The sequence below is a fragment of the Salvelinus alpinus genome, chromosome 37 (genome assembly GCF_045679555.1).
Source record: "Salvelinus alpinus chromosome 37, SLU_Salpinus.1, whole genome shotgun sequence".
NCBI classification, from domain to species: Eukaryota; Metazoa; Chordata; class Actinopteri; order Salmoniformes; family Salmonidae; genus Salvelinus; species Salvelinus alpinus.
The window spans coordinates 559,670-587,635 of record NC_092122.1 but is presented as its reverse complement, the minus strand read 5'-3'; the positions used below and the strand labels follow the sequence as shown (position 1 = coordinate 587,635).

General features: G+C 44.2%; 1 protein-coding gene across 1 annotated transcript; it reads right to left on the bottom strand.

Moving 5' to 3' along the window:
• Positions 1–12: 12 nt before the first annotated feature.
• LOC139565663 (sodium- and chloride-dependent GABA transporter 2-like) lies at positions 13–27,966 on the bottom strand. The gene is made up of 15 exons (XM_071386149.1): positions 27,020–27,966; positions 26,127–26,327; positions 23,933–24,067; positions 23,528–23,668; positions 23,276–23,363; positions 22,907–23,039; positions 20,963–21,097; positions 17,687–17,790; positions 17,394–17,518; positions 17,165–17,277; positions 16,797–16,934; positions 14,836–14,938; positions 13,013–13,113; positions 12,634–12,804; positions 13–842 (listed from the first exon to the last, which is right to left on the bottom strand). The coding sequence occupies exons 1-15, from the start codon at positions 27,024–27,026 to the stop codon at positions 675–677; spliced, it is 1,863 nt and encodes a 620-aa protein (XP_071242250.1). The 5' UTR covers positions 27,027–27,966; the 3' UTR covers positions 13–674.

Sequence of the window (27,966 nt, the reverse complement as noted above, 5' to 3'; positions counted from 1 at the left end):
TAGCATAGGATATACTGATACTACACATTTTGTTTATTTCGAAACATACAGATTCATATTTATTTTGTACAGTCTTTTGTAGTCATGTTACACAGAAAATCAATCATTAACATATTGTACACGTTTTCTATTAGCCCAACCGTTGTTAGCTCTTGTTAAATTGACAAAGATGACAATACATCCTCGTTTAGCAATGATCCACATTCTAACAACATCAACGGTTATTCATCTCATTTGTAATGTACAGCTTCCTTTACCCTCCCACTGGGCACACAGTGGTTGAATCAATGTTGTTTCCACATAATTTCAATGAAATTACATTTAACCAACGCGGAAGACGTTGAATTGACATTGTGCCCTGTGAGATGATTCCTTTAATACATGGAATACAGTACAGTAGGCCTAACAACAATCTATCACTTGGCAATAGACCAACAATAAAATACATGTGGAGATCAGTGTCCATTGAACAATGAGAAAGAAGCTTTTGTAATTGAACAGTTGACTTGTTTTATACCTGAAAGCACATTGGGTTGTGTAAAAGAGCAAAATTGTTCCTTTCTCTCATTGCTTATCGGGCTGCCTGATACACTTTATCTTGAATTGGAATTTCAGTTCATTTCCCAAAATGACTAAACTGAATTAGTCACTCCAATGGTGTAACTGGGGTCTTATTAGCAGTTTGAGTCCTTCACCCCCACTGGGAGGTAGCCATCTTTGATTGGTACCCCTACTGGCTCCATGCCTCCCTCGTCCTTGGGGTCAAAGGTGGCCAGCATCCTCTCCTGTTCTCTCTTGGTTTTGGGTAGGTCGTTAGAGGGCTGGAGGAGGATGTGAATGCGCTGCAGAGAAGATTTGAAATATTTATAAAGAATAATGGACTGAGTAGATTGAGATAATGTTAGTAATGTTGTGTATCAAAGAGGAATGAAACAATGGCCATAAAAACACTGGACTGAGAAACGTAATGTTACTTGCTTAACCCTGGTTCTCTGATAATATGGGTGAGACATCTAACGGTGGGGTTCACCAGAATAAGTAGCTCGAAGGACCAATTTTACACAAGTGTTGGACACAAACAGGTCGCGTGGTGAATGAGGGCACTCCTCCTTCCCTCATACTAAAGAGTCACTCGCCTGCCCTCTGATCACTCTTGAACGAGACAAATTTCCTCAGACGCTTGCCACTAGGGGAATGTGGTGAGATGTCACACTCATAATATTAGAGAACTGGGGTTACACAAGTAACCTTAAAACCTCTTGACACTAGGGGTCAGATTTGTATTATTATTATTATTTATTTTTTAAATAACGTTCCCAAGGTAAACGGACTATTTCTCAGGTCCAGATCGTAGAATATGCATATAATTTACAGATTAGGATAGAAAACACTCCAAAGTTTCCAAAAGTGTCAAAATATTGTCTGTGAGTATAACAAAACTAATTCTGCAGGCAAAAACCTGAGAAAATCTAACCCGGAAGTGATTTTTTTATTTTTTTTATCTGTGTTTCCTGGCCCGTCTTTCTTCCATTTAAAGGGGTATCAACCAGATTCCTTTTCCAATGGCTTCCTCAGGCTGTGACCAGGCTTTAGACATAATTTCAGGCTTTTATTTGGAAAAATTAGCGAGATTTTTCAAAACTAGTCAGGTGTCCTCTGATTAGTTCCTGCGCGCGAGAGAGGTAGCTCTCCATTTTCTTTTTCTCTCTTATTGAATAGGTTACGGTCGAAATATTATCGATTATGCTTGTTAAAAACAACCTGAGGATTGATTATAAAAAACATTTGACATGTTTCTACGACCATTACGGATACTTTTTGGAATTTTTGTCGAACGGAACGAGGCTTTGGTTTTCTGAACATAACGCGCAACCCAAATGGCGTTTTTTTGTTATAAAAGTAATATTTATCGAACAAAAATAACATTTATTGTGTAACTGGGAGTCTCGTGAGTGCAAACATCCGAAGATTATCAAAGGTAAGCGATTAATTTTATTGCTTTTCTGACTTTCGTGACCAAGCTAACCAAGCTAATATAAGGCTAACTGTTCTAGCATTGATTGATACACTCACAAAAGCTTGGATTTCTTTCGCTGTAAAGCATATTTTCAAAATCTGACACGATAGGTGGATTAACAACAAGCTAAGCTGTGTTTTGGTATATTTCACTTGTGATTGCATTATTATAAATATTTTTTGTAATATTTTGCGCCCAGCAATTCAGCGGTTGTTTAGGAAAATGATCCCGTAAAAGGGATCCGTAGCGCAGAGAAGTCAAGTTATCTTTCAATTATTTGTTTCGACATCTCACTGTGGGATATGGCCACCTCCCGTATCGCACATGCTCTCTGAAGCCATGCAGTCTCAATATCAACCCCCAGAGGCCCGACACCGAGGACAGTATGCACCAATGAAGGCGCAGTGACATCTTGTGACACCCCTCATACCTCAAAAGTATGAGGGGATGCCCAACAAGCCACATCACAAATCTCCTGCAAGGAGATGCCCTTCAACAGTTCCCAAGAGGTGGCCATACCTCTGGTGGAGTGAGCTCTTAGGCCCTCCAGAGGCTGTAACCCTTTGCTATTATAGTCCAACACAGCTTAGCATTCAACACCATAGTGCTCACAAAGCTCATCACTAAGCTAAGGACCCTGGGACTAAACACCTGCCTCTGCAACTGGATCTTGGACTTCCTGACGGGCCTCCCCAGATGGTAAGGGTAGGCAACAACACATCTGCAACGCTGGTCCTCAAACCGGTTCCCCTCAAGGGTGCGTGCTTAGTCCCCTCCTGTACTCCCTGTTCACCCACGACTGCGTGGCCAAGCACGACTCCAACAACATCATTACGTTTGCTGATGACAACGGTGGTAGGCCTGATCACTGACAACAATGGGACAGCCTATAGGGAGGTCAGAGGCCTAATCAGTATGGTGCCAGGCCAACAACCTCTCCCTCAATGTGAGCAAGACGAACAGGCCCCCATTTACATCGATGGGGTTGAAGTGGAGCGGGTCGAGAGTTACAAGATCCTTGGTGTCCACATCCCCAACAAACTATCATGGTCCAAACACACCAAGAGAGTCATGAAGAGGGCACGATAACACCTTTTCCCCCTCAGAAGACAAACGATTTGGCATGGGTCCCCAGATCCTCAAAAGGTTCTACAGCTGCACTATCGAGAGCGTCCGGACCGGTTGCATCACCACCTGGTATGGCAACTGCTCGGTATCTGACCGTAAGGCGCTACAGCGGGTAGTGCGTACGGCCCAATACATCACTGGGGCCAAGCTTCCTGCCATCCAGGACCTATATAAACAGGCGATGTCAGAGGAAGGCCCAAAAAATTGTCAAAGACTCCAGTCACCCAAGTCATAGACTGTTCTCTTTGCTACCGCACGGCAAACGGTACCGGAGCGCCAAGTCTAGGTCCAAAAGGCAACTTAACAGCTTCTACCCCCAAGCTATAAGACTGCTGAATCAAATGGCCACTATTTAAATAGCTAGCGCTATTTAATCTCCACACTTTCCAACGGCTCAAAAGGCTGCTATGAAACAGTCTCAAGCACAATAGACACATTACAAGACAGGGGTAAAGGCTTGGGAACTGTACGTAAGCGACAGGCCCCCTTAATGAAACAACATGACAGGATGTTTTCCCACTGTGTTTTTGTGGAAGCCTATTTAACAGGCCCAGATAGCAGCTAGAAACACCTTAAGAGTTGAGAAAGCCTTCCCTCTGTCCAAAAGATCCTGCAAGAAGCATAACACCTTGGATACAGAGCATTGGTAAGGAATGATCTGTTTGGTCACACCACTTCTCAATAATCCACCACTTATTTCCATACAGTGAGCATGTAGAATCATCAATGACAAGAGGCAAGCCTGTCACATCCAGACTTAACTTCAGAGGGCCATGGATCCGGCTGAGGGTGGAAAATCAGGATAGTAGGTGTGCTCTGCTCCACAGAATAATACAGACGAATAATCTGTGTAAGCAAATGGGGTGAGTGCCACCCGACTACAGTCGTATTGTCCGTTCTGATCAAAACGTGACAATTACAAAAGGGAGGGTAGAAAGTGTTTCAGTGAAAGAAACACTGTCAGCAGATAAAGGTAATTTCTGTGAGCAATTTGTGAAGTGGGGTCCTTACTCAGTTTATTACATTTCCCTCATGAACTGTGCCCCAGCCCGTGAGTAGTCACCACTTCCCTCGTTGCCACTACAGTTAGGGGAGTGCCAGGAACGAATATCGAGGGGCTCTTCCAGTGACGGAGAGCCAAGAGATGTATGGAGCGATTGAGGTGAAGCCATGAACACAGACGTTGGGCAAACACCCAGCGCTGGAAGTCTCTCATGCTAAGTAAGCCAAGAGGTACTAATGAGATGGTGGACGCTATCAACCCCAGCACTCGGAGGCACGTCTTGAAAGTGGCAGAGCGCCCCCTGTGGAACCGAAAGGCATTTCCGGAACAATGCAATACGGTCTTCCGAGAGTGTTGCCTGATGAGAGAATCCAGCATTACACCTAGGTATTCTATTCTCTGTGATGTGACCAAACAGTAATTTTTCTGATTGATCTTGAACCCTAGCTTGGAGAGGTACTGCTTGCTCCCGGGATAGGGAGCAAAGCAGGTAAATGTCTATGTTGGCGGAGACCCCTTGTTTCTTAGGGGTGCGAGCTGCCTCTACACACACTTGCTGAATGTTCAGGGAGCTAGCGGAAGCCTGAATGGGATAGCAAGGTATTCGTGCGCTGTGCCTTGAAAAGCAAACCTCAGAAACCTCCTGTGTGCTGGCTTATTTTATGTGAAAATAAGCGTCCTGCAGGTCGACTGAGGTGAACCAGTTGCCTTGATGAGACAGCTCACTGAACATAAGCCTATGGAACTTGAATTTCGTCAGATAGCTGTTGAGGAACTTAGGTCTAGAACCCCTCTCCCTTTTTTGGGAACCAGGAAGTACCTGGAGTAAAAGCAGAGGTGGCTCTCTGCCGCCGGTACCGCCTTGATAGCCCCTTTGCTTAATAGAGAAGAGAATTCCTGCTCTAGTTTGCGTGCCAAGTCCCCAGTCACTACTGATTCTAAAATAACATGGGAAATGGGTGGTCTCAGAGCGAACTGCAGTCTGTACCCCTTCATCACTGTGGACCGGATCCAGGGTTGGACTGCTCATGGGTGCCAGTTCCCTACTCCGCTGGCGAGTCCCCCACAGGTCGATAGACTCTTGCTCACCAGTGGTGCCGGTCCGGCATGCCCTCTGGTGGCGATGGAGAGTCATTTTCGCTCTATTTTCATGTTCTTGGCATGACACCTGGATACAGCAGAAACGTTTTCATTGAAAAGGGCAGTGTTGACACACTGGAACAGTGCTTGGTGGTTACTGATAATCAGTTTTCCTGTCCCGGCTGCCTGAACTAGAGCCGAGGGGAGAGCCGTGGCATGGAAGGTATTCTGGGGTAGAGTGGATTCCCAACATCTTCCTTGAGAGCAAATGCATCAAACTGAGTCGCTGCACAAAGGGAACGGTTTTAGGAGCACAGATGTGCCTCTCCCCCTCTGTGCTCCACCCAAGAGGATGCAGGCCAGAACACAGAGTGAACTGTTGTCTGCCCCTCTTTGCCGCAGGGGGCATACCGCTAGGTTGGGCACCCATTCTTCCACACAGGAAGACCTCACTGCGGCTTCAACGAAGGACTGTTTTCCCCACTGTTGGTCCATTAGGAGGGATAGGCAGGTAGCCACGATTCCCGGGTCTACGGGCAGGGAAGTTGAAGGCTTTGCCCTCCTCCTTTCGAAGTTCTGCCGCATGGACGTGACAGCCGGCAAACAGTTCCTTCAGGAGCGTAAAGGAAACCTGCTTTCTCCCTGTATAACAGGCTGGACAGGTTGAGCCAAAAATGTCTCTCACCTACCACTGCAAGGGTCATTGCACAGCTGAAGCCTTGAATGGCACCCATGAAGGCTCGGCGGTTGAGGTATGTGACAACACAGATCTCATCCCACAGGTCTGGGTTAGGCTTGCCAATCGATATGAGATTGTGCATCTCCAACGCAAATTGCCCTGGTAAACCAGTAGTAGGAACATAACATTCAACGCCCGTACAGAACGTGTTGAAGACATAGACCTTTTTGTAAATAAACTCAAAGAAGCAATGTGAACATAGCTAGCATTCGCTATGTGGGCTAGTTGCCTAGCTAGTTAGCCAAAGGAAGCTAGCGCTATGTTGGTCTTGCGACAAACAAAAGCATGGCTCTCGACAAATAAGCAATGTCTAGTCAATGCCGGCGAGAGAGCAAACTAGTAATTCTACCCTTCCAAGTAGAAACTAAGCTAGCTAAGTCTCTGCAGCTAGCTTTGTGACGTTAGCTACAACTGGAGACGTAGGAAGAAAATCAGTGAAGCAAAGTCTAACCCGAAATCGGAAAACTTTCCTGTTGGTAGTCACCCAACACAAAAGACGCAAACTGATAACCCTGTGCTTAGCGATGTAACCTTACATTTACATTTACATTTAAGTCATTTAGCAGACGCTCTTATCCAGAGCGACTTACAAATTGGTGCATTCACCTTATGATATCCAGTGGAACAACCACTTTACAATAGTGCATCTAACTCTTTTAAGGGGGGGGGGGTTAGAAGGATTACTTTATCCTATCCTAGGTATTCCTTAAAGAGGTGGGGTTTCAGGTGTCTCCGGAAGGTGGTGATTGACTCCGCTGACCTGGCGTCGTGAGGGAGTTTGTTCCACCATTGGGGTGCCAGAGCAGCGAACAGTTTTGACTGGGCTGAGCGGGAACTGTACTTCCTCAGAGGTAGGGAGGCGAGCAGGCCAGAGGTGGATGAACGCAGTGCCCTTGTTTGGGTGTAGGGCCTGATCAGAGCCTGAAGGTACGGAGGTGCCGTTCCCCTCACAGCTCCGTAGGCAAGCACCATGGTCTTGTAGCGGATGCGAGCTTCAACTGGAAGCCAGTGGAGAGAGCGGAGGAGCGGGGTGACGTGAGAGAACTTGGGAAAGTTGAACACCAGACGGGCTGCGGCGTTCTGGATGAGTTGTAGGGGTTTAATGGCACAGGCAGGGAGCCCAGCCAACAGCGAGTTGCAGTAATCCAGACGGGAGATGACAAGTGCCTGGATTAGGACCTGCGCCGCTTCCTGCGTGAGGCAGGGTCGTACTCTGCGAATGTTGTAGAGCATGAACCTACAGGAACGGGTCACCGCCTTGATGTTAGTTGAGAACGACAGGGTGTTGTCCAGGATCACGCCAAGGTTCTTAGCACTCTGGGAGGAGGACACAATGGAGTTGTCAACCGTGATGGCGAGATCATGGAACGGGCAGTCCTTCCCCGGGAGGAAGAGCAGCTCCGTCTTGCCGAGGTTCAGCTTGAGGTGGTGATCCGTCATCCACACTGATATGTCTGCCAGACATGCAGAGATGCGATTCACCACCTGGTTATCAGAGGGGGGAAAGGAGAAGATTAATTGTGTGTCGTCTGCATAGCAATGATAGGAGAGACCATGTGAGGATATGACAGAGCCAAGTGACTTGGTGTATAGCGAGAATAGGAGAGGGCCTAGAACAGAGCCCTGGGGGACACCAGTGGTGAGAGCACGTGGTGCGGAGACAGATTCTCGCCACGCCACCTGGTAGGAGCGACCTGTCAGGTAGGACGCAATCCAAGCGTGGGCCGCGCCGGAGATGCCCAGCTCGGAGAGGGTGGAGAGGAGGATCTGATGGTTCACAGTATCAAAGGCAGCCGATAGGTCTAGAAGGATGAGAGCAGAGGAGAGAGAGTTAGCTTTAGCAGTGCGGAGCGCCTCCGTGACACAGAGAAGAGCAGTCTCAGTTGAATGACTAGTCTTGAAACCTGACTGATTTGGATCAAGAAGGTCATTCTGAGAGAGATAGCAGGAGAGCTGGCCAAGGACGGCACGTTCAAGAGTTTTGGAGAGAAAAGAAAGAAGGGATACTGGTCTGTAGTTGTTGACATCGGAGGGATCGAGTGTAGGTTTTTTCAGAAGGGGTGCAACTCTCGCTCTCTTGAAGACGGAAGGGACGTAGCCAGCGGTCAAGGATGAGTTGATGAGCGAGGTGAGGTAAGGGAGAAGGTCTCCGGAAATGGTCTGGAGAAGAGAGGAGGGGATAGGGTCAAGCGGGCAGGTTGTTGGGCGGCCGGCCGTCACAAGACGCGAGATTTCATCTGGAGAGAGAGGGGAGAAAGAGGTCAAAGCACAGGGTAGGGCAGTGTGAGCAGAACCAGCGGTGTCGTTTGACTTAGCAAACGAGGATCGGATGTCGTCGACCTTCTTTTCAAAATGGTTGACGAAGTCACCAGCAGAGAGGGAGGAGGGGGGAGGAGGGGGAGGAGGATTCAGGAGGGAGGAGAAGGTGGCAAAGAGCTTCCTAGGGTTAGAGGCAGATGCTTGGAATTTAGAGTGGTAGAAATTGGCTTTAGCAGCAGAGACAGAAGAGGAGAATGTAGAGAGGAGGGAGTGAAAGGATGCCAGGTCCGCAGGGAGGCGAGTTTTCCTCCATTTCCGCTCGGCTGCCTAACCTTAATGCCACACCTGTGAACAGTTGAACAGGATAACAGATCAAGTCGGGCGAGTGGCTCTTCTGTCTTTGACAGAAGTGTATGATTGGTCCATCGAGCTATTTAGGATATTCTGGTGAATCTCTTGTATACAATCTCCTGTATACCACTCCTACCTTGTCACACCACAACTGATTGGCTCAAACGCATTGAGGTAAGAAATTCCACAAATTAACTTTTAAGAAGGCACACCTCTTAATTGAAATGCATTCCAGTGGATTACCTCATGAAGCTGGTTGAGAGAATGCCAAGAGTGTGCAAAGCTGTCATCAAGGCAAAGGGTGGTAACTTTGAAGAATCTCAAATATAAAATATATTTTGATTTGTTTAACACTTTTTTGGTTACTACATGATTCCATATGTGTTATTTCATAGTTCTGATGTCTTCACAATTATTCTATGTAGAAAATACACACACGCAAAAGTATGTGGACACCACTTCAAATTAGTGGATTCGGCTATACAGGTATATGATTCGGTCATACAGGTGTATGAAATCGAGCACACAGCCATGCAATCTCCATAGACAAACATTGCCATTAGAATGGCATTACTGAAGAGCTCAGTGACTTTCAACGTGGCACCATCATAGGATGCCACCTTTCCAACAAGTCAGTTCGAGCTGCCCCGGTCAACTGTAAGTGCTGTTATTGTGAAGTGGAAACTTCTAGGCGCAACAACGGCTTAGTGGTAGTGGTAGGCAACACAAGCTCACAGCTGAAGCACATTAAAATCTACTGTCCTCGGTTGCAACACTCACTACAGAGTTCTAAAATGCCTCTGGAAGCAACGTCAGCACAACTGTTTGTCGGGAGCTTCATGAAATGGGTTTCTATGGACGAGCAGCCGCACACAAGCCTAAGATCTCCATGCGCAATTCCAAGCGTCGGCTGGAGGGGTGTAAAGCCACTGGACTCTGGAGCAGTGGAAGCGCGGTCTCTGGGAGTGATGAATCACGCTTCACCATCTGGCAGTCTGACGGACAAATCTGGGTTTGGCGGATGCCAGGAGAACGCTACCTGCCCGAATGCATAGTGCCAACTGTAAAGACCGCCATAAGGTGATGGCCTTCATAAAGGTGAATATTCTACAGAGGTCGGACGAAGCAAATGACTGAATGTTCACCTATTTGGCGATTAGGGTAATGGACGAATGTGTCTACCACTGCAGACTCGGTCTCTCTTTTGTAGATACTGTATAGCGTTGCCAGTGGTATCAGCTGATATTGTTATTATTAGGTAATGTTAGTGCCTTAGTTCTGGTGAGTCAATTCTCCTTTTGGTTTAACAATTTATTTTATTACCATGAAGCTGCCCATTTCTATTTATCGATGGTACCCGTATCCAGGGTAGATAAAGCACAGTTCTATTATTAGGTTACATCATTTCTTTAAAGATGCTGCAGCTAACTTAGTGGTATTGCTGTAAAATGTGATTTAGAAAATGTTTTATACTTTCTTTTAAAACAGCCTCGCTTTGGGTTTTAAAATAATTTATTATTCATTTATTTATTATGTGCAACTTAACTATTTCAGCAGGGCTCTTTACACAATAGGTTTAGTGTTCCCCACTACAACCACATTGTGTGTGGATATTGAAAAATGTTTAATGGATCAGTTATGGTAATAGGGCATTATCCTTTTCCCGCCTGACTTTACATGGCTAGGCTTAAAATCATGAGAGAGAGAGCTGGTTGCTCAGTCACTTTTGCTCGCTGGAATGTTAAATCTGAATGTTAAATTTTCTCATTTAAAATCACCTTAAAGTAGATATCGCCTTTCGAAAGGCACTTTTGAACACTCATTTCAAAGGAGGGTGGATCGGTCAATCATATCATTCCAATTTTCATTCTAAAACTAGAGCAGCGGCCATTTTAATTAGTAAAAACATACCGTTCGCAATGTCAAGTGGAGAGGCAGACTCAGCAGGCCGTTTCATTATTGTAGTAGGAAGACTGTATAATACACCTGTTATCTTGGCTAACATTTATGAACCAAACTGGGATATCAGTTCGTTCTTCAAATATATTTACTCAATTACCAAATACGCACACACACCACCTAACACTAAGTGGTGATATGAATTGTGTACTTCTGCACAATCTGGATTGTAGCTCTCCTAAAGTATAATTTTCATCAAAGACAGTATCCACAATTCAGCTATTTCTTAAGGCATATGGCATATCTGATGCGTGACGTTGACACAATCCCACAGCTTTCTCACCAGTTCATAAGACCTTATCACGTATAGACTACTTTTCCATAGAAAATAGATTTATGCTACTTATCACGGAGTGTGATAATAACCAAGCTATAGTCATTTTGGATCATTCTCCTCTTACTATGAAACTACTTATACCAAATACACAGCCTAATTATCGCCCTTGGCGGCTTAACTCACTACTGCTATAAGAAGAACAGTGTTGCTTTTATATAATCTCAAATGAAGCTATTTCTCGAGCTTAAACAAACCCCTGGAATGTCTCCTCCAACAGTATGGGAATCAATGAAGGCTTATCTAAGGGGACAAATGATTTCCTACAGCGCAAGATTAAAGTGCAATATTCAACACCTAGGGGATCTTACAAATAAAATCTTGGATTTGGATATGGCATATTCATAGTATTAATCCGCAGATTTACTAAAACAACATGTGACACTTCAGACAGAGCGCTCTTATTTCAACTCGACAAGCTGAAAATCTAATAAATTCATCTCTGCACAACAATTATGAACATGGAGAGAATTCAGGGGGAAATTATTATATATATATATATATATATATATATATATATATAAATAAATAAAAATGTGAATCATATTTTTATTTGGCGTACCCCTGACGGCATTGCACGTACCCCAGTTTGGGAATACCTGCTCCAGAAACTACGTATCTATATGTCGAAGACATGCTGTAATTCAATTTAAAATAGTTAAAATCGGGTGCATTGGTCAAAGGCAATACTATCCGAGATTAGACAAGAAATAGATTCCACTTGTGACCGATGTAAGCAGGCTCCTGCTACTTTATTACACATGTTTTGGACATGCCCGAAATTGACAGATTTCTGGATATACATTTTTGAGACAATTTCTAAGATACTGGAGAGACCTATTGAACATTCTGCCTTTATTGCATTATTCGGAGTGGCACCACAGGAGGCCCCTCAACAGTTCTATGGGCAACATGCTGGCATGTACTACTCTTCTAGCTAGACGTCTCATACTATTTAAGTGGAAGGATCGGTTTCCTCCTACTTTTAATTATTGGATAAAGGAAGTTATTCAACATCTCAAGCTAGAGAAAATACGCTACTCCGTTAGGGGATCTGCAATTATACTTTAAAATATCTGGCAACCTTTCCTATCCTTTGTAGAAGACATGAACCCAGCTAATTTCACAACTCAATAAACCAACCCAAATTAAAATTTGAATCATTATTTTTACTCTAACTTTGTTAAATAATATCTTTGTATTTTGTTTTGCCTATTTGATTAGATTACTCATTGTACATCAAACCTGCTTTAAGTCTAGTTTATGGGTGGGGCTCTGTTAAAACATGGGGGGTTTGGGGTGGGTTTGATTTGGTAGGGGACCCGTGTGAGTTCTGCACTGTAACTGTTCTGTATTATCTGTATAATCATAAAAAATGCCAAATTAAAAAAAACTTTGTTGAGATCGGTGGAAGAACTTGACAGGCCTGCACAGAGCCCTGACCTCAACCACATCGGACACCTTTGGGATGAATTGGAATGACAACTGCGAGCCAGGCCTAATCGCCCAAAATCATTGCCCAACCTCACTAATGCTCGTGACTGAATGCAAGCAAGTCCCCGCAGCAATGTTTCAACATCTAGTGGAAAGCCTTCCCAGAAGAGTAGAGGCTGTTATAGCAACAAAGGGGGAACCAACTCCATATTAATGTTCATGATTTTGGAATGAGATGTTCGACGAGCAGGTGTCCACATACTTTTGACCATGTAGTGTATGTTGTGTCAAGAGGAAATGTGCAGGTAAGCAAAGGAACCTAAATTCACCTCTCTGAACGTTCCATCTGTGGTGGAGAGTTTGTAGATAATCCAGAAAGGGATACAGACCATGGAGGCAAGAGCCAGGAGCCAGCCTATTACATAGCCCCACCAGGGGTACACATACTCATTGTTGTACTTCAGAGGGGTGTACTTGATGAGGGAGAACGCAAAGGTGGCCTAGAGGAAAAAAACAAGTATTTGATTTAGAAGTGGGCCTTGACTGGGGCCGTCAACATTTACAACTGTAACTGGTGTTTTTCGAGATCATGGGATCTGTCTAGGGCCCAGAGTTTTCCTGGTCAGGAAAAAAAATCCTTTCCCTAACCATAACTAACGACATTTTATACTGTATATGAGAGTTTACATGGGTGTGTAGGTTACTCACAATGCATGTGGCTGGGGTGACATACAGCCAGCAGTATTTAATGTAAGGTCCTGGACGGTAGCCAATCATGTCTTCGATGTTATCATAGAAGCGGTCGACACCTGGAACAACATACAGAGACAGGCTAACCATGCTGGGTTTGGTCATAAGAGCTGTGGACACAAATGTCAACAATTGAGACTATGAAGCAGTCTCTGAACAGTACTATCAAAGGTGAGGAATATACAGTGCATTCGGAAAGTATTCAGACCCCTTGACTCATTTTATTTTACAGCCTTATTCTAAAATTGAATTTTTTTCCCCTCTCTCATCAATCCACACACACAATGACAAAGCAAAAACTGTTTTTTCGAAATGTTTGCGAATTAAAAAATGGGTTTAAAAAAAAGTACATATCATATTTCCATAACAATTCAGACCCTTTACTGAGTACTTTGTTGAAGCACCTTCGACATCAATTACTGCCTTGAGTCTTTTGGGTATGATGCTACAAGCTTCGCATACCTGTATTTGGGGAGTTTCTCCCAATCTTCCCTGCATATATTCTCAAGCTCTGTCAGGTTGGATGGGGAGCGTCACTGCACACTTATTTTCAGGTCTCTCCAAAGATGTTCGATCTGGTTCATGTCCTGGCTCTGACTGTGCCACTCAAGGACATTTAGAGACTTGTCCCGAAGCCACTCCTGCGTTGTCTTAGCTGTGTGCTTAGGATGGTTGTCCAGTTGGAAAGTGAACCTTCGCCCCAGTCTGATGTCCTGAGCAATCTGGAGAAAGATTAGTAATGAAAACTGTCTGTACTTTGAGATGTTCATCTTTCCTTGGATCCTGACTAGTCTCCCAGCAGCTGAAAAACATCCCCACAGCATGATGCTGCCACCACCATTGTTCACCGTAGGGATGGTGCCAGGTTTCTTCCAGATGCTACGCTTGGCATTCAGGCCAAAGAGTTCAATCTTGGTTTTGTCAGATTGGAGAATCTTGTTTCTCATGGTCCCGAAAGTCCTTTAGGTGCCTTTTGGCAAACTCCAAGCAGGTTGTCATGTGCCTTTTACTGAGGAGTGGCTTCCGTCGGGCCACTCTACCATCAAGGCCTGATTAGTGTAGTGCTGCAGAGATGGTTGTCCTTCTGGAAGGTTCTCCCATCTCCACAGAGGAACTCTGGAGCTCTGTCAGTGACCATTGGTTTCTTGGTCACCTCCCTGACCAAGGCCCTTCTCCCCTGATTTCTCAGTTTGGCCGGGCAGCCAGCTCTAGGAAGAGTCTTGGTAGTTAGAAACCTCCTCCAGTTAGGAATGATGGGGACCTTCAATGCTGCAGAAATGTTTTAGTACCCTTCCCCAGATCTGTGCCTTGACACAATCTTCCCTCAGAACTCTACGGACAATTCCTTTGACCTCATGGCTTGGTTTTTGCTCTGACATGCACTGTCAACTGTTGGACCTTATATAGACAGGTGTGTGCCTTTCCAAATCATGTCCAATGGAAACAGGATGCACCTGTGCTCTCATAGCAAAGGGTCTGAACACTTTGGTAAATGAGAGATTATTCTTTTTATTTGAGCAAAAATGTCTCAAATCCTGTTTTGTCATTATGGGGTTTTGTGTGTAGATTCATGAAAAAAAACAGTAAATCAATTTTAGAATAAGGCTGTAACGTAACAAAATGTGGAAAAAGTGAAGGGGTCTGAATACTTTCCCGAATGCACTGTATTCTGGAATAAACCAGTTACAGTTCTGTCTTTGTGGGATTGATATGGTGTAACTATCTTTTGAACGGTTCCATCAGATATTTTGTTGTTGTTGTAGAATTGTATTCTAACTTACCATAGACCCATGCGATGGAGACCGTCTCAAAGATGGCCATGAAGAGAAGACACATGCCACTAGCAGCATAGTAGTCCATCAGCTGGAATACATATAACCCACCCTGAAGAGAGACAAGAAAACAACTAAAAAACAGTCGAGATCAGTGTGGAAGAACTTGTCTGGCCTGCACAGACCTGTTAGGATTTATGTTTATGCACCATAGGCTGTTAGCATAATGGTTAAAGGTGAATGATGTTTTGTTGCACAAACACACACAATTTAGAGGGGTGTGTGTGAGGGTGGGTAGGGATTGACCACCACAGGCCATAAAAGCTGTGGACAGTCTGGAGAGGGGAGGGGTGCATCTCTCTAGACCAACCAGGATGGTGAAGGGACTGGACAATACCATATTAGGAATTGTTTGAGGGAATAATCGAGGGGGACACAGAATGGAGCTGCTCTACCCAACAACCAGATGTGGAGAAGGAAAACGCCAAGGGGCTTGGACAAGTTTGGGGGCCCACAAAGGAGGAGCAAGAGTATGAACCATGCTAAACCTCTACTATGACAGGCCAACTGGAAGAGTTGAGAATAAACTTGTCATAGTATAAAACTACTATTTTGAGTACATTCCACAGTTCTCTGATCTACCCTGCGCGGAGATCCAGTGAACCCGTATATACGAAAATTGCATTTACCATTTATAGTTTGAGTTTAATTAAAATACTTAAAATATATTCGGTGACTATGAATCACATTTTGTCCTGATGCCAGATTTGAACTGACGCAAATCTCTTTCAGACCCCTGACCTAAACCCCATCGAACACCTTCAGAATGAATTGGAACGCTGATGGCAAGACAGGCCTAATCGCCCAACATCAGTGCCCGACCTCACTAATGCTCGTGGCTTAATGGAAGCAAGTCACCGCAGCAATGTTCCAACATCTATTGGAAAGCCTTCTGTTATAGCATCAAATGGGGACCAACTCCGTATTAAGGCCCATGATTTTGGAATGAGATGTTCAACGAGCAGGTGTCCATACTTTATTTTTTTTTTAACCCCCTTTTTCACGATATCCAATTGGTAGTTGCGATCTTGTCTCATCGCTGCAACTCCCCAACGGGCTCTGGAGAGGCGAAGGTCGAGTCATGCATCCTCTGAACCTGCTAAGCCTTTAATTTTTTGTTTTTTATTTAACTAGGCAAGTCAGTTAAGATCAAATTCTTATTTACAATTACGGCCTACTGGGGAACAGTGAGTTAACTGCCTTGTTCAGGGGCAGAAAGACAGATTTTTACCTTGTCAGCTCGGGGATTCGATCCAGCAACCTTTCGGTTACTGGCCCAACGCTCTAACCGCGCTGCTTCGTAACACCTGCTTGCTTAACCCGGAAGCCAGCCGCATCAACATGTCGGAGGAAACGCTCAACTGACGACCAAAGTCAACTTGCAGGGGCCCAGCCCACCACAAGGAGTCACTAGAGCGCGATGAGCGAAGGAAAGCCCCCTGGCCAAACCCTCCCCTAAGTCGGACAATGCTGAGCCAATTGTGCGCCGCCCTATGGGACTCCCGGTCACAGCCAGCTGTGACACAGCCTAGGATCGAACCCCCAGGCAGTAGTGACGCCTCAACACTGCGATGCAGTGCCTTAGACTGCTGCGACACTCAGGAGGCCCCTGGTCAGTGTACCAACTGTCCTGAACACAGTGATGAGGCTGTTAATCACTCTAAAGTGGTTTCTGTCCGCAAAATGAAAATGTCCTAGGTAATAAAACAAATCAGAGTATATATTTGTTTTGTTTGCTTTGAACGCAATCTCGACCAGCCACCTGGTAAGTTAGACTTTATGTCTGTCTGCATATTACAGCTAAAGAACACAATGAAATAGGCCTTGAGGGTTTATTCCCAACCCAGTCCCCAGGCAGGTGTCTCCCCCCTAACTAACCCATGGGGGTTAATTCCAGATGTGATGCCTACCTCCATCAGCATGACCAAGCCCATGAGGAAGGAGATGAAGGCCACTAAAGCCAGAAAGAGCTCCCTGCGGTTCTTACGACGAAACACCTCGGGATACATGTCCACCATGGCCGTTGTCAAGCTCTCTACACACACAAACTAGAGAGAAAGGGAGATTTTAACACATCTCAGTTCTAGGCATGTTTGGTAACAAATAGTAAGCATCTCTGATATCATGTTAGGCTAGGTATGTTTGGTTACATAGATAACGATGCTCTTGGATCTCCTCTCAGTTCTCGTTGTACAGAAGTGGTCCGTTTTATCCTTAACCGGGCCAATTTTCTTGACAGTACGTTCGTAAACATTGTAAATTACTTCGGAAGCCTTACTTGACTGTCCAACCCTAGCAGGATGATCATGATGAAGAAGAAGACGGCCCATAGTGAAGAAAACGGCATCATGGCCACAGCACGAGGGTACGCAATGAAGGCCAGACCAGGACCTAATGAAGAGAGAACAGGGAATCATATATAATAGCGAAATAACATTATACCTGCATTTGAACAAATTATTGAAATTATCTTAATTAACAACTAGGTCACATTAAAACACACTCACCAGACTCTGCTACCTCTGAGATGGGGACATCCTGTTCATAAGCCATGAAACCCAGGATGGAGAAGATGGCAAAGCCTGACACAAAGCTTGTCCCACTGTTCAGGAAGCACAGGGCCAGGCAGTCTCTGCAAAACAAGATACCACAGACATGAAGATTTAAGGGGAGTTTGTTTCCCTCTTATAAGGGAATAATAAAAACAGAACCAATAATTACCATAGTGTGTGTGTGTGTGTGTGTGTGTGTGTGTGTGTGTGTGTGTTTGGTAAGAGTGTTTAATGCATCTTTAGCGTACTTGTAGCAGTTGTTGTTGTACTTGTTGTAACTCCCCAATGCTATGAGGGAGCCTAGACAGATGGCATAGGAGAAGAAGATCTGGGTGCCTGCATCCATCCATACCTGTAATACAGAGAGAGGTGAGGGCACAGAGGCCAGTCAAGCAACTACTGTAGGAGAAAAATGACTAATAAAGGCAAAGGTGTGTCATCTAGGGATGGTATTGGATCATACCTAAGCTCATGAATAATGATGCCACTTTAATAATGTTTACATATCTTACATTACTCATATCACATGTATATACTGTATTTTATACCATCTACTGCACCTTGCCTATGCAGCTCCACCATTGCTCATTCATATATTTATATGCACATATTCTCATTCATCCATTTAGATGTGTGTGTATTAGGTAGTTGTTGGGGAATTGTTAGATTACTTGTTAGATGTGTGTATTAGGTAGTTGTTGGGAATTGTTAGAATATTTGTTAGATATCACTGCACTGTTGGAACTAGAAGCACAAGCACTTCGCTACACTAGCATTAACATCTGCTAACCAATAACATTTGATTTGAATAAAACAGTGCAAATACAAGCCTCCTTTTACAAAGTAATGGAGAGTGACCCGTTTTTGTTTTGGCAGGTTTCCTGACTGTGGGCCACCATATACAGTGGGGAGAACAAGTATTTGATACACTGCCGATTTTGCAGGTTTTCCTACTTACAAAGCATGTAGAGGTCTGTAATTTTTATCATAGGTACACTTCAACTGTGAGAGACGGAATCTAAAACAAAAATCCAGAAAATCACATTGTATGATTTTTAAGTAATTAATTTGCATTTTATTGCATGACATAAGTATTTGATCACCTACCAACCAGTAAGAATTCCGGCTCTCACAGACCTGTTAGTTTTTCTTTAAGAAGCCCTCCTGTTCTCCACTCATTACCTGTATTAACTGCACCTGTTTGAACTCGTTACCTGTATAAAAGACACCTGTCCACACACAATCAAACAGATTCCAACCTCTCCACAATGGCCAAGACCAGAGAGCTGTGTAAGGACATCAGGGATAAAATTGTAGACCTGCACAAGGCTGGGATGGGCTACAGGACAATAGGCAAGCAGCTTGGTGAGAAGGAAACAACTGTTGGCGCAATTATTAGAAAATGGAAGAAGTTCAAGATGACGGTCAATCACCCTCGGTCTGGGGCTCCATGCAAGATTTCACCTCGTGGGGCATCAATGATCATGAGGAAGGTGAGGGATCAGCCCAGAACTACACGGCAGGTCCCCCTGCTCAAGCCAGCGCATGTCCAGGCCCGTCTGAAGTTTGCCAATGACCATCTGGATGATCCAGAGGAGGAATGGGAGAAGGTCATGTGGTCTGATGAGACAAAAATATAACTTTTTGGTCTAAACTCCACTCGCTGTGTTTGGAGGAAGAAGAAGGATGAGTACAACCCCAAGAACCCATCCCAAACGTGAAGCATGGAGGTGGAAACATCATTCTTTGGGGCTGCTTTTCTGCAAAGGGGACAGGACGACTGCACCGTATTGAGGGGAGGATGGATGGGGCCATGTATCGCGAGATCTTGGCCAACAACCTCCTTCCCTCAGTAAGAGCATTGAAGATGGGTCGTGGCTGGGTCTTCCAGCATGACAACGACCCGAAACACACAGCCAGGGCAACTAAGGAGTGGCTCCGTAAGAAGCATCTCAAGTTCCTGGAGTGGTCTAGCCAGTCTCCAGACCTGAATCCAATAGAAAATCTTTGGAGGGAGCTGAAATTCCGTATTGCCCAGCGACAGCCCCGAAACCTGAAGGATCTGGAGAAGGTCTGTATGGAGGAGTGGGCCAAAATCCCTGCTGCAGTGTGTGCAAACCTGGTCAAGAACTACAGGAAACGTATGATCTCTGTAATTGCAAACAAAGGTTTCTGTACCAAATATTAAGTTCTGCTTTTCTGATGTATCAAATACTTATGTCATGCAATAAAATGCAAATTAATTACTTAAAAATCATACAATGTGATTTTCTGGATTTTTGTTTTAGATTCCGTCTCTCACAGTTGAAGTGTACCTATGATAAAAATTACAGACCTCTACATGCTTTGTAAGTAGGAAAACCTGCAAAATCGGCAGTGTATCAAATACTTGTTCTCCCCACTGTATATATATATAAAAACGTTCCAAACGCATGATGCACGTGGTTAAAAAAACCACACTCATTTAGTTGTGTGTTTTGAGAATGTGAGAGTTAAAGAGCAACCTCATGTGGAGCACCACATTGCATGCTTGTTTTACCTTCCTCTTTGTCCCTAATGAGTTTACCTAATCATTAAGGACCACTGACACTGCAGACGTGAATTGTCAACCAGTCAGTTAAACGTCTTGTGGTCTAAACATTGATTAACAATCCCCACCTCTCAATCCACAACCAGAGACTGAAGATCTGAAAGGTGAGAATGGGGCAGCAAAGGGCCCTGGGATGATGACGTAATCAAATTATCTGCCCTGCTAGGGTGTAGATGGGTGGGCTTCGAGAAAGGGCAGGAGAAATCTGTGGTGTCATTGCCATGAATCCCACAGGCTCAAACCCCCTGCAGACAAACACAATAGGTTTTGGTACTGAGTTTGACAAACTCTAAATCTATGGCATGAGCCATGCTGCGGCTGAGTCCCAATTCCCGAATTTCCCAGTCCACCATGTGGAGAAAAGCACTTTGATGATGCTGAACCTGAAAAGACCAGGCTTTGGTCCAGACCAGGCTAAGCCAGTTGAGGGCTGAGCCCTGACACCCTGAGGGGGGAGTCTAGCAGCTGGAGGGTCCTGGAGGTCAGTGTTCCCCTTCAGTGCAGTGTCCCTGCCCCTCCGTGCAACCCCACCACTCACAGCCTCCTACAGCCTCTTTCAAGGAGCACAGATGGACCGAGCAGAAAAAAGCATTCCAGATAACCCTGGGATATCTACACTCACACCTGGAGGACCTTCACCCAAGGACCTTCTTCCAAATTCCCTAGTCTGGAAAGACATAGGGTAATATTGAGATAACTATTATGGACAATTTCTTTGAAATTATACCAGTCCCGAACATACCTCATTATGTTCTGATAATCACCTCATTGTAAAATACTGAAAGTAGACTGTTTGCTATTCTGAGTATAAAATGTAATTTCATACCATTGCTCCCACAACAATAAGCTACCTGATGCAAGTGTGTGGTTCAGTCAACAGGTTTTCTACTACGTAACAGCAGGGGCCAGGGGTTATTATTGTTGTGGTACCTACCTGAGGGTCTGATAGTCTTGACAGGTCAGGGTAAAGGTAGAACTTGATCCCTAGGTCCGCTCCAGGTAAAGTGACTCCACGAATCAGCAGAACTATTAGCATCAGGTAGGGGAAGGTAGCTGTGAAGTACACCACCTGTAGATTGGATGGAATCATATTGAAAAGGTCAGTGATCTAACGCATCAGGGTCATGTTCATTAAGGGAAAACACTTTTTTATTTTTTATTCAATGGAAGAAAGAAATGAACAAGACCAGGTAGTCCCTCCCTGTTTCACTCTGCTTCTTCTGTGTAGCTCTTTACACTCGTACCCGTATACAGGTTCAAAATAGAAGATTTGGACACTGATTTGCGCCTAAATTGGTACGCATTGGCTGTACGGTAACATGCTATACATGACCTCAAAGCTCAAGTCGTTTTGACTGACAGCGGTTCTGAACTTGAACACCGCACGTGACAAGAAGTTGCCCCCATCCCTCCTGCTAGTTGGGCAACTTTGGCAACATTTTTGTTGTCTGAATGAGGGAAACGCTGTAAATAAATAAGATGACGTATTTCGAAAGATGAGACGTTAAGGATTATAATGAATACAGCTTTGATGTCATACAAGCAAGCCAAACACCCATTAGTCAAAATGTGCACTTCACATTTCCATATCATAAAACCCATGTAATATACAGTGTCAACGTTTATGATCACTATGCTTGATGTACAGTTACAAGATGATATGGCGTCATACCATTGGTTGTTCTGAACAGAATGCCTGTTTGTGGTATTGTGAACACGCATTTGAATGCACTTGTCACCCTATTCTATGCACACCAAAATTACAATCAGCTTCTTTGAATTGCCTTGTGAAAGCCTAACACTAAGATCGTATTTTAAATGAACATGACCCTGATCTGTAACTTAGCTAGCCATGTTGGCAATAGAACACTCTTTAAAATGATGCCCATCTGACCAGATTGCGATTTATAATGGACCATTTGTGGAATGCACAACCAACAGTAATTGTGTAAAGTGCAGGATGCAGGGATGTGTTCATTTTACATTACATTTTAGTCATCGAGTAGATGCTCTTATCCAGAGCGACTTACAGCAGTGAGTGCAAACATTTATATATTTGTTGGTACTGGTACCCCATGGGAATAGAACCCACAACCCTGGTGCCACAGGAGGCTGCTGAGGGTAGAGCACCTCATAGTAATGTCCAGAACAGAGCAAATGGAATGGCATTAAACACATTGAAACCATGCGTTTCATATCTTTCCACTGATTCCGCTCCAGTCATTACCACGAGCCCGTCGTCCCCAATTAAGGTGCCACCAACCTCAAGTGCCATGCTCTACCAACTAAGCCACATGGGAGTTCCAAAGAAAACTACAAGTCTGCTTGATCTAGTTCCTCAATGGCACAGCAAGGAGAGCACAAAAAAAGCACCTTAGTGGAAAATGGTTCTTTGAGTCATAAAAGTGCATTGAAATGACGTAGGAACGGTGCACACTTTGGAGAGTTGTGTGGCCACTTAGAAACTCCAGTTAGACCTTTCACTCAAAAATGTTTTGGGGGGGGATGCACCTACCCCAAATATACCATGAATATGCGTATCATGTTACTGAACAAATGTGGTGAAACATATATTTGCACCACAGTAAATGCACATAAAATCAACAGTGTAATGTTTGGATTCAATCTCGATTCAGATAAACTGTTTTGTCATCACTTTTAGTCTAATAATTATTTCCCCATAATCTGCAAACTGTTCCCTTTTGATTGCTACCACTGTTATGCATATACTTCCAATATTTCCTCTGTAATAAACATTTCAATTGATCCCTATCCATATAGGCCATTTCCCACAAGTATAAGGGGTTAATGCCTAATGAACATGACCCCGGTGAAGTAAATAAATAAAGACAGGAAGAATTGAAAGAAACAAGCCCACCTTCCCAGTGGATTTGACCCCTTTCCAGATGCAGAAGTAACACATGACCCAGGCGATGGCCAGACAGAAGGCCAGGTCCCAGTTCAGAGAGCCCATGTGGTCGATGCCGGACGACAGCCGCAAGGCTCTTCTCCTGAGTAAACACATAACACAGGGGGTCAGAACAAAATCACAATGGATGAAGTGCAATAACAATTCTAGTTTAGATATTCTGATTTTAAGCACCCTCAGCTACTCCAAAACATATTATAAAATCTTAAGACTTGAGGGTCTGGTGTCCATGACACGGATTAAGCCTAGCCCTGGACAAAAAAAAATATTTGAATTGAGATGTGTTGAGTAACAAAGAGAGGTGCTATGAATACTTACTCCCAGAATTCAATGACGGGGGATGTGGAGTTTTCGGGCAGGGTGTAGTTGACAGAATCGTTCCTCCTCTGAAACTCCACGCAATTTTCTTAGATAAAAATGTTTACATGTTGCATCATTACCACCATAAAATCACTGACAAGTGTTAAAAGCAGTAATATGGAATTCAATCATTTTTTATTTGTCATATCGCTCCATACAGCCAAGCCACTTAAAACAAAGTTGACATTTCCAATCTTATTGCTGTCTCACCTGTATTCCAGGTGTTGTTACAGGAGGACCAAGGGAGTTCCCAGGAGAAGGAGAAAGACAGGTAGAAGATTCCCCAAGCCAGAACCACAATGTAGTAGGAGTTCAGCAGAGCCACAATGATCTGGGTGCCATAGCCAAGACCTGGATCAAAGACAGGGACAGACAGGGAGGAATGGATAGAAAGTAAACAAAAAGTCCCACTTTGTAGTGTCACTCAAACCAATAAAAAAAACATGGTAGTAACTATGTAATTACAATATAAGTACACATTGTTTATTGCATAATGTATATAACAGTGACACATGAAAGTGTAAAAAGCTCAGGCACAAACCCTTATTGTATAGCATTACTTTATTTACAGTATAATGCCTTAAAGATATAGTCCCATAGGAAAGAGCAGGTTACCCTCAAACAGTGGACTGATCTTCCTCCAGCAGGTGATGCCTCCCTCGCTGGTGTACTGGCCCAGAGCAGTCTCCAGGAAGAACACAGGTATGCCACAGGTGAACAGGAAGATCAGGTAGGGGATGAGAAATGCACCTTGGGGATGGGAAATGGGGAGTCATCCAAAAAATATACAGTGTACAAAACATGCTCTTTCCATGACAGACTGACCAGGTGAATCCAGATAAAAGCTATGATCCCTTATTGAGGTCACCCGTTAAATCCATTTCAAAATCATTTCAAAAACCAGCCTTCTCCTGTAGTCCACGATCAGCTCCTTTGTCTTGCTCACGTTGAGGGAGAGGTTGTTGTCCTGGCAACACACTGCCAGCTCTCTGACCACCTCCCTATAGGCTGTCTCATCGTTGTCAGTGATCAGGCCTACCACTGTTGTGTCGTCAGCAAACATAATGATGGTGTTGGAGTCTTGCTTGGCCAGGCAGTCGTTGGTAGGGAGTACAGGAAGGAACAAAGCACGCATCCCTGAGGGGCCCCCGTGTTGAGGATCAGTGTGGCAGATGTGTTGATGTCTACTCTTACCACCTGGGTGGTGGCCCGTCAGGAAGTCCAGGATCCAGTTGCAGAGGGAGGTGTTTAGTCCTAGGGTCCTTCGCTTATTGATGAGCTTTGTGGGCACTATGGTGTTGAACGCTGAGCTGTAGTCAATGAACAGCATTCTCACATAGGTGTTCCTTTTGTCCAGGTGGGAAAGGGCAGTGTAGAGTGCGATTGAGACTGCATCATCTGTGGATCTGTTGGTGCGGTATGCAAATTGTTGTGGGTCTAGTGTTTCTGGGATAATGGTGTTGATGTGAGCCATGACCAGCCTTTCAAAGCACTTCATGGCTATACATGAGTGCTACGGGGCAGTAGTCATGTAGGCAGGTTACCTTCGCTTTATGGGGCACAGGGACTATGGTGGTATGCTTGAAACATGTAGGTATTACATACTAGGTCAGTGGGAGATTGAAAATGTCAGTGAAGACACTGCTCTGGGTGTCTTGGTAATCCGCTCTGACACATGCTCTGGGTACACGTCCTGGTAATCCGTCTGGCCCCGCGGCCTTGTGAATGCTGACCTGTTTAAATGTCTTGCTCACATCGGCTACGGAGGGTGTGATCACACAGTCATCCGGAACATCTTGTATGCTCATGCATGCTTTAGTGTTGCTTGCCTCGAAGCGAGCATAAAAGGCTGAGATGGAACGAGCGAGTCGGAGTAAAGATACACTACCAGCCAACTTGACAGAACTGTGGAAAGCATTGGAATCAACATGGGAACGATTGACACCTTGTAGAGTCCATGCCCCGACGAATTGAGGCTGTTCTGACGTCACAAGGGAGTGCATCCATTTAAAAAAACATTTTTTTTTAGCTCAGGTCATCCCAGGAATCGAAGCCTCTATCCTGGCGTTACAAGTACCATGCTCTACCAACTGAGATACCGAGGACCATGAGAGTCAGTGATAAGATACGCTTAAAGTCAGAATTACCTCATGTAGACACTATAAAAGGTGTTTCATCCATAGGGTTTCATTGATTTACATTTCATTCTGTGAATAATCTCAATGTCAACAAATTTTATTTTCACGCTGAGTTAATGACGCAACGGAGTCTGTCGACTTTTGACGTCAGCCAATCTGAGGATGTTTAGAGTGCTTGGATGGATGGATTTCCGGAGCATGGCAAACGCTGCAGGGGCTTGACCACAGGCTATTTAGGACAGAGGGGAAACAGCTGTGACATTCTCTGACCCCTAACCTCTGATCGCATACACCCCACAGAGAGAAACGTCTGATGTAGCACCTACATAAGCATTTCCCTAAACCCATGGCCTGATCTAAATAGGCCTGAGTCCCAATTAGACCCAAAAATGTTTTTATAGCTAGGCCTCAGTGTATGTTATTAATAACAAACAAATGTTATTAAATTAAAAATAGCCATTTGCAAATTGGTTGCTGGAGATACACGGTTGAAGCTCTGTGCTCCACTAGGACCTAAAATAAGTCAAGACAATAATTTGCAAACTATTATTTTCAATTAAGAACAAACCCTTATTTAAAATGACGACCTGTCAAACATTAATACATGCTCGTCTTTGTGACTCCAAATTAAACGTCTGTGACCTAGTCTGGGCTCATCCTTTAGAACTTACCTCCTCCGTTCTTGTAGCAGAGGTAAGGAAAGCGCCACATGTTCCCCAGGCCGATGATGGACCCCATGACAGACAGAATGAACTCCATTTTGTTGCTCCATTGGCCCCTCTCCTGCATCTTCTCCTCTGACAGGGGCTGAGGGACCGGGACCAGGTCCTTCAACCTGCTGCTGTTCTTGGCATTTGAGAGGCCCGCTATAACTATTTCAAGCAATAAAAACACAGAATGAGTTTCAAGACAAGTACCTACATGTAGTGATGCATATACACATGTATTTATTTTAAATGTAAAGTAACATGTAAGTAGCCTGGGTACCCGTCCGTTTGAGTTACTATTCCACTCCATGTCCTGCCATGTTGGCCAAGGAGTGGAAAGTTACCAAAACAGGTTCTAGATTTCAGGGTAACATGTAAGTACATGTCAAGTACATTGATACTGCACCAAAGCTTTTGTCTAATGACTCCTCAAATAATGTTTGTGGCTCTCTCAAAGTGCCATCTGAAGAACTTAATGTACTCAAAAAAAGGCAGAGCTTTACACAATCAAGTTCAGGCCAACCTTAAATTGATTAACATGTGGCATTGATCATCACGTCCCATTATGTCATGTACATACTGTACTGACATTGATCATGAATGGGTGGGAGCGGCAAAAGCCCCGAGACCGCATGCTTACAGAATTTAGATCTTTACAAATGTTCTACATTGAAAATCTAAAATCTGGGCAAACAGCCCAGGATGATTCCACACTAAACCTTAGATCTCACACTAAAATATGCCCAGAGGTGAAGTCATCTTACAACTTATTTGATACAAAATAAAACATAGAAAAGACATGACGTACCATGTTTTACACCAATGACTTAGAATTAAAATATTAGTCAAGTACGTACCATTCATTGTTTGGGGTGTTTCAAGTCTCAAGTTTGGCTCTCAGTCAGTGAATATTGATCTGTAGATATTCACATTTTAGTATTTAACATGAGGAGCAAATAGGGGGTGGGAGGTTGTAAATCCTAAATTTAGGCTCAGCCTCCAATCTACGCTCTGCCCATACGACCCCTCCCCTTAGATACTCCCACTTATTGAGTCAGTTGATTCTAAATACTTAAAATAGTCATTCACAAGGCATACAGGACCATGTAGTGAATACTGACATGCCAACAAATGAATCAAAGATTAATTATACAATTTGGTTTGGTTAATGATTCAGTGTCCAACTGCGATCACCTACGTCCTGTCTCGTGATCGCCGTTTGCCTCTCCGGTTAGCTTGTCTCTTAAAGAGGTGAGTGGGTGAAAGCAGGAGGTCAGGACTGGATTTTACTTGATTTTGCTTCCACTGGTTGTGGTGGGTTTCCATAAATACAGTAGCTGAAGCAGATGTGTTCAGAATCACATTACATGCAATTAACGCACTTTTACTGCATTCCCCTGCACAGGTACAAATAGAACACTAATGCGAATTTAAATCCTACGATTAGATATTTGCATGATTAGACTTATCACCAAGCCAAACAATGAATTAAAGAGGGCAGACAAAGAAAATGTAACGAGTTCATAGCATTGTTGCAAGACAATTGATTTCATATTGGTGCACAACAGTCAACTGACTGCCAATATTCCCCAAATTTTTTTTTAACTCTTAATGAACCTTCCCTTCTCCTTTGACAACTCCTACAGACTAAGACATACAGGTTGATCTGGGATTGGGCGTGAGACGAAAACATGTGAAAAATATGGGACGTCACATGCGGCCAGGGAGATCCTGCTCGATACTATGGATCTCTTGTCATGGGTTGAATACCAGAAGTTGTGGCCTGAATCCTTTGATCCCACGG

What these genes read in the sequence shown, in the direction of transcription:
- LOC139565663 (XM_071386149.1), bottom strand. An exon ending in GATCAGTCCACTGTTTGAGG is followed by an intron (nt 23,669 to 23,932) that starts GTAACCTGCTCT and finishes TCTTTGATCCAG; the next exon opens with GTCTTGGCTATGGCACCCAG. An exon ending in TGCTAGGGTTGGACAGTCAA is followed by an intron (nt 16,935 to 17,164) that starts GTAAGGCTTCCG and finishes CTTTCTCTCTAG; the next exon opens with TTTGTGTGTGTAGAGAGCTT.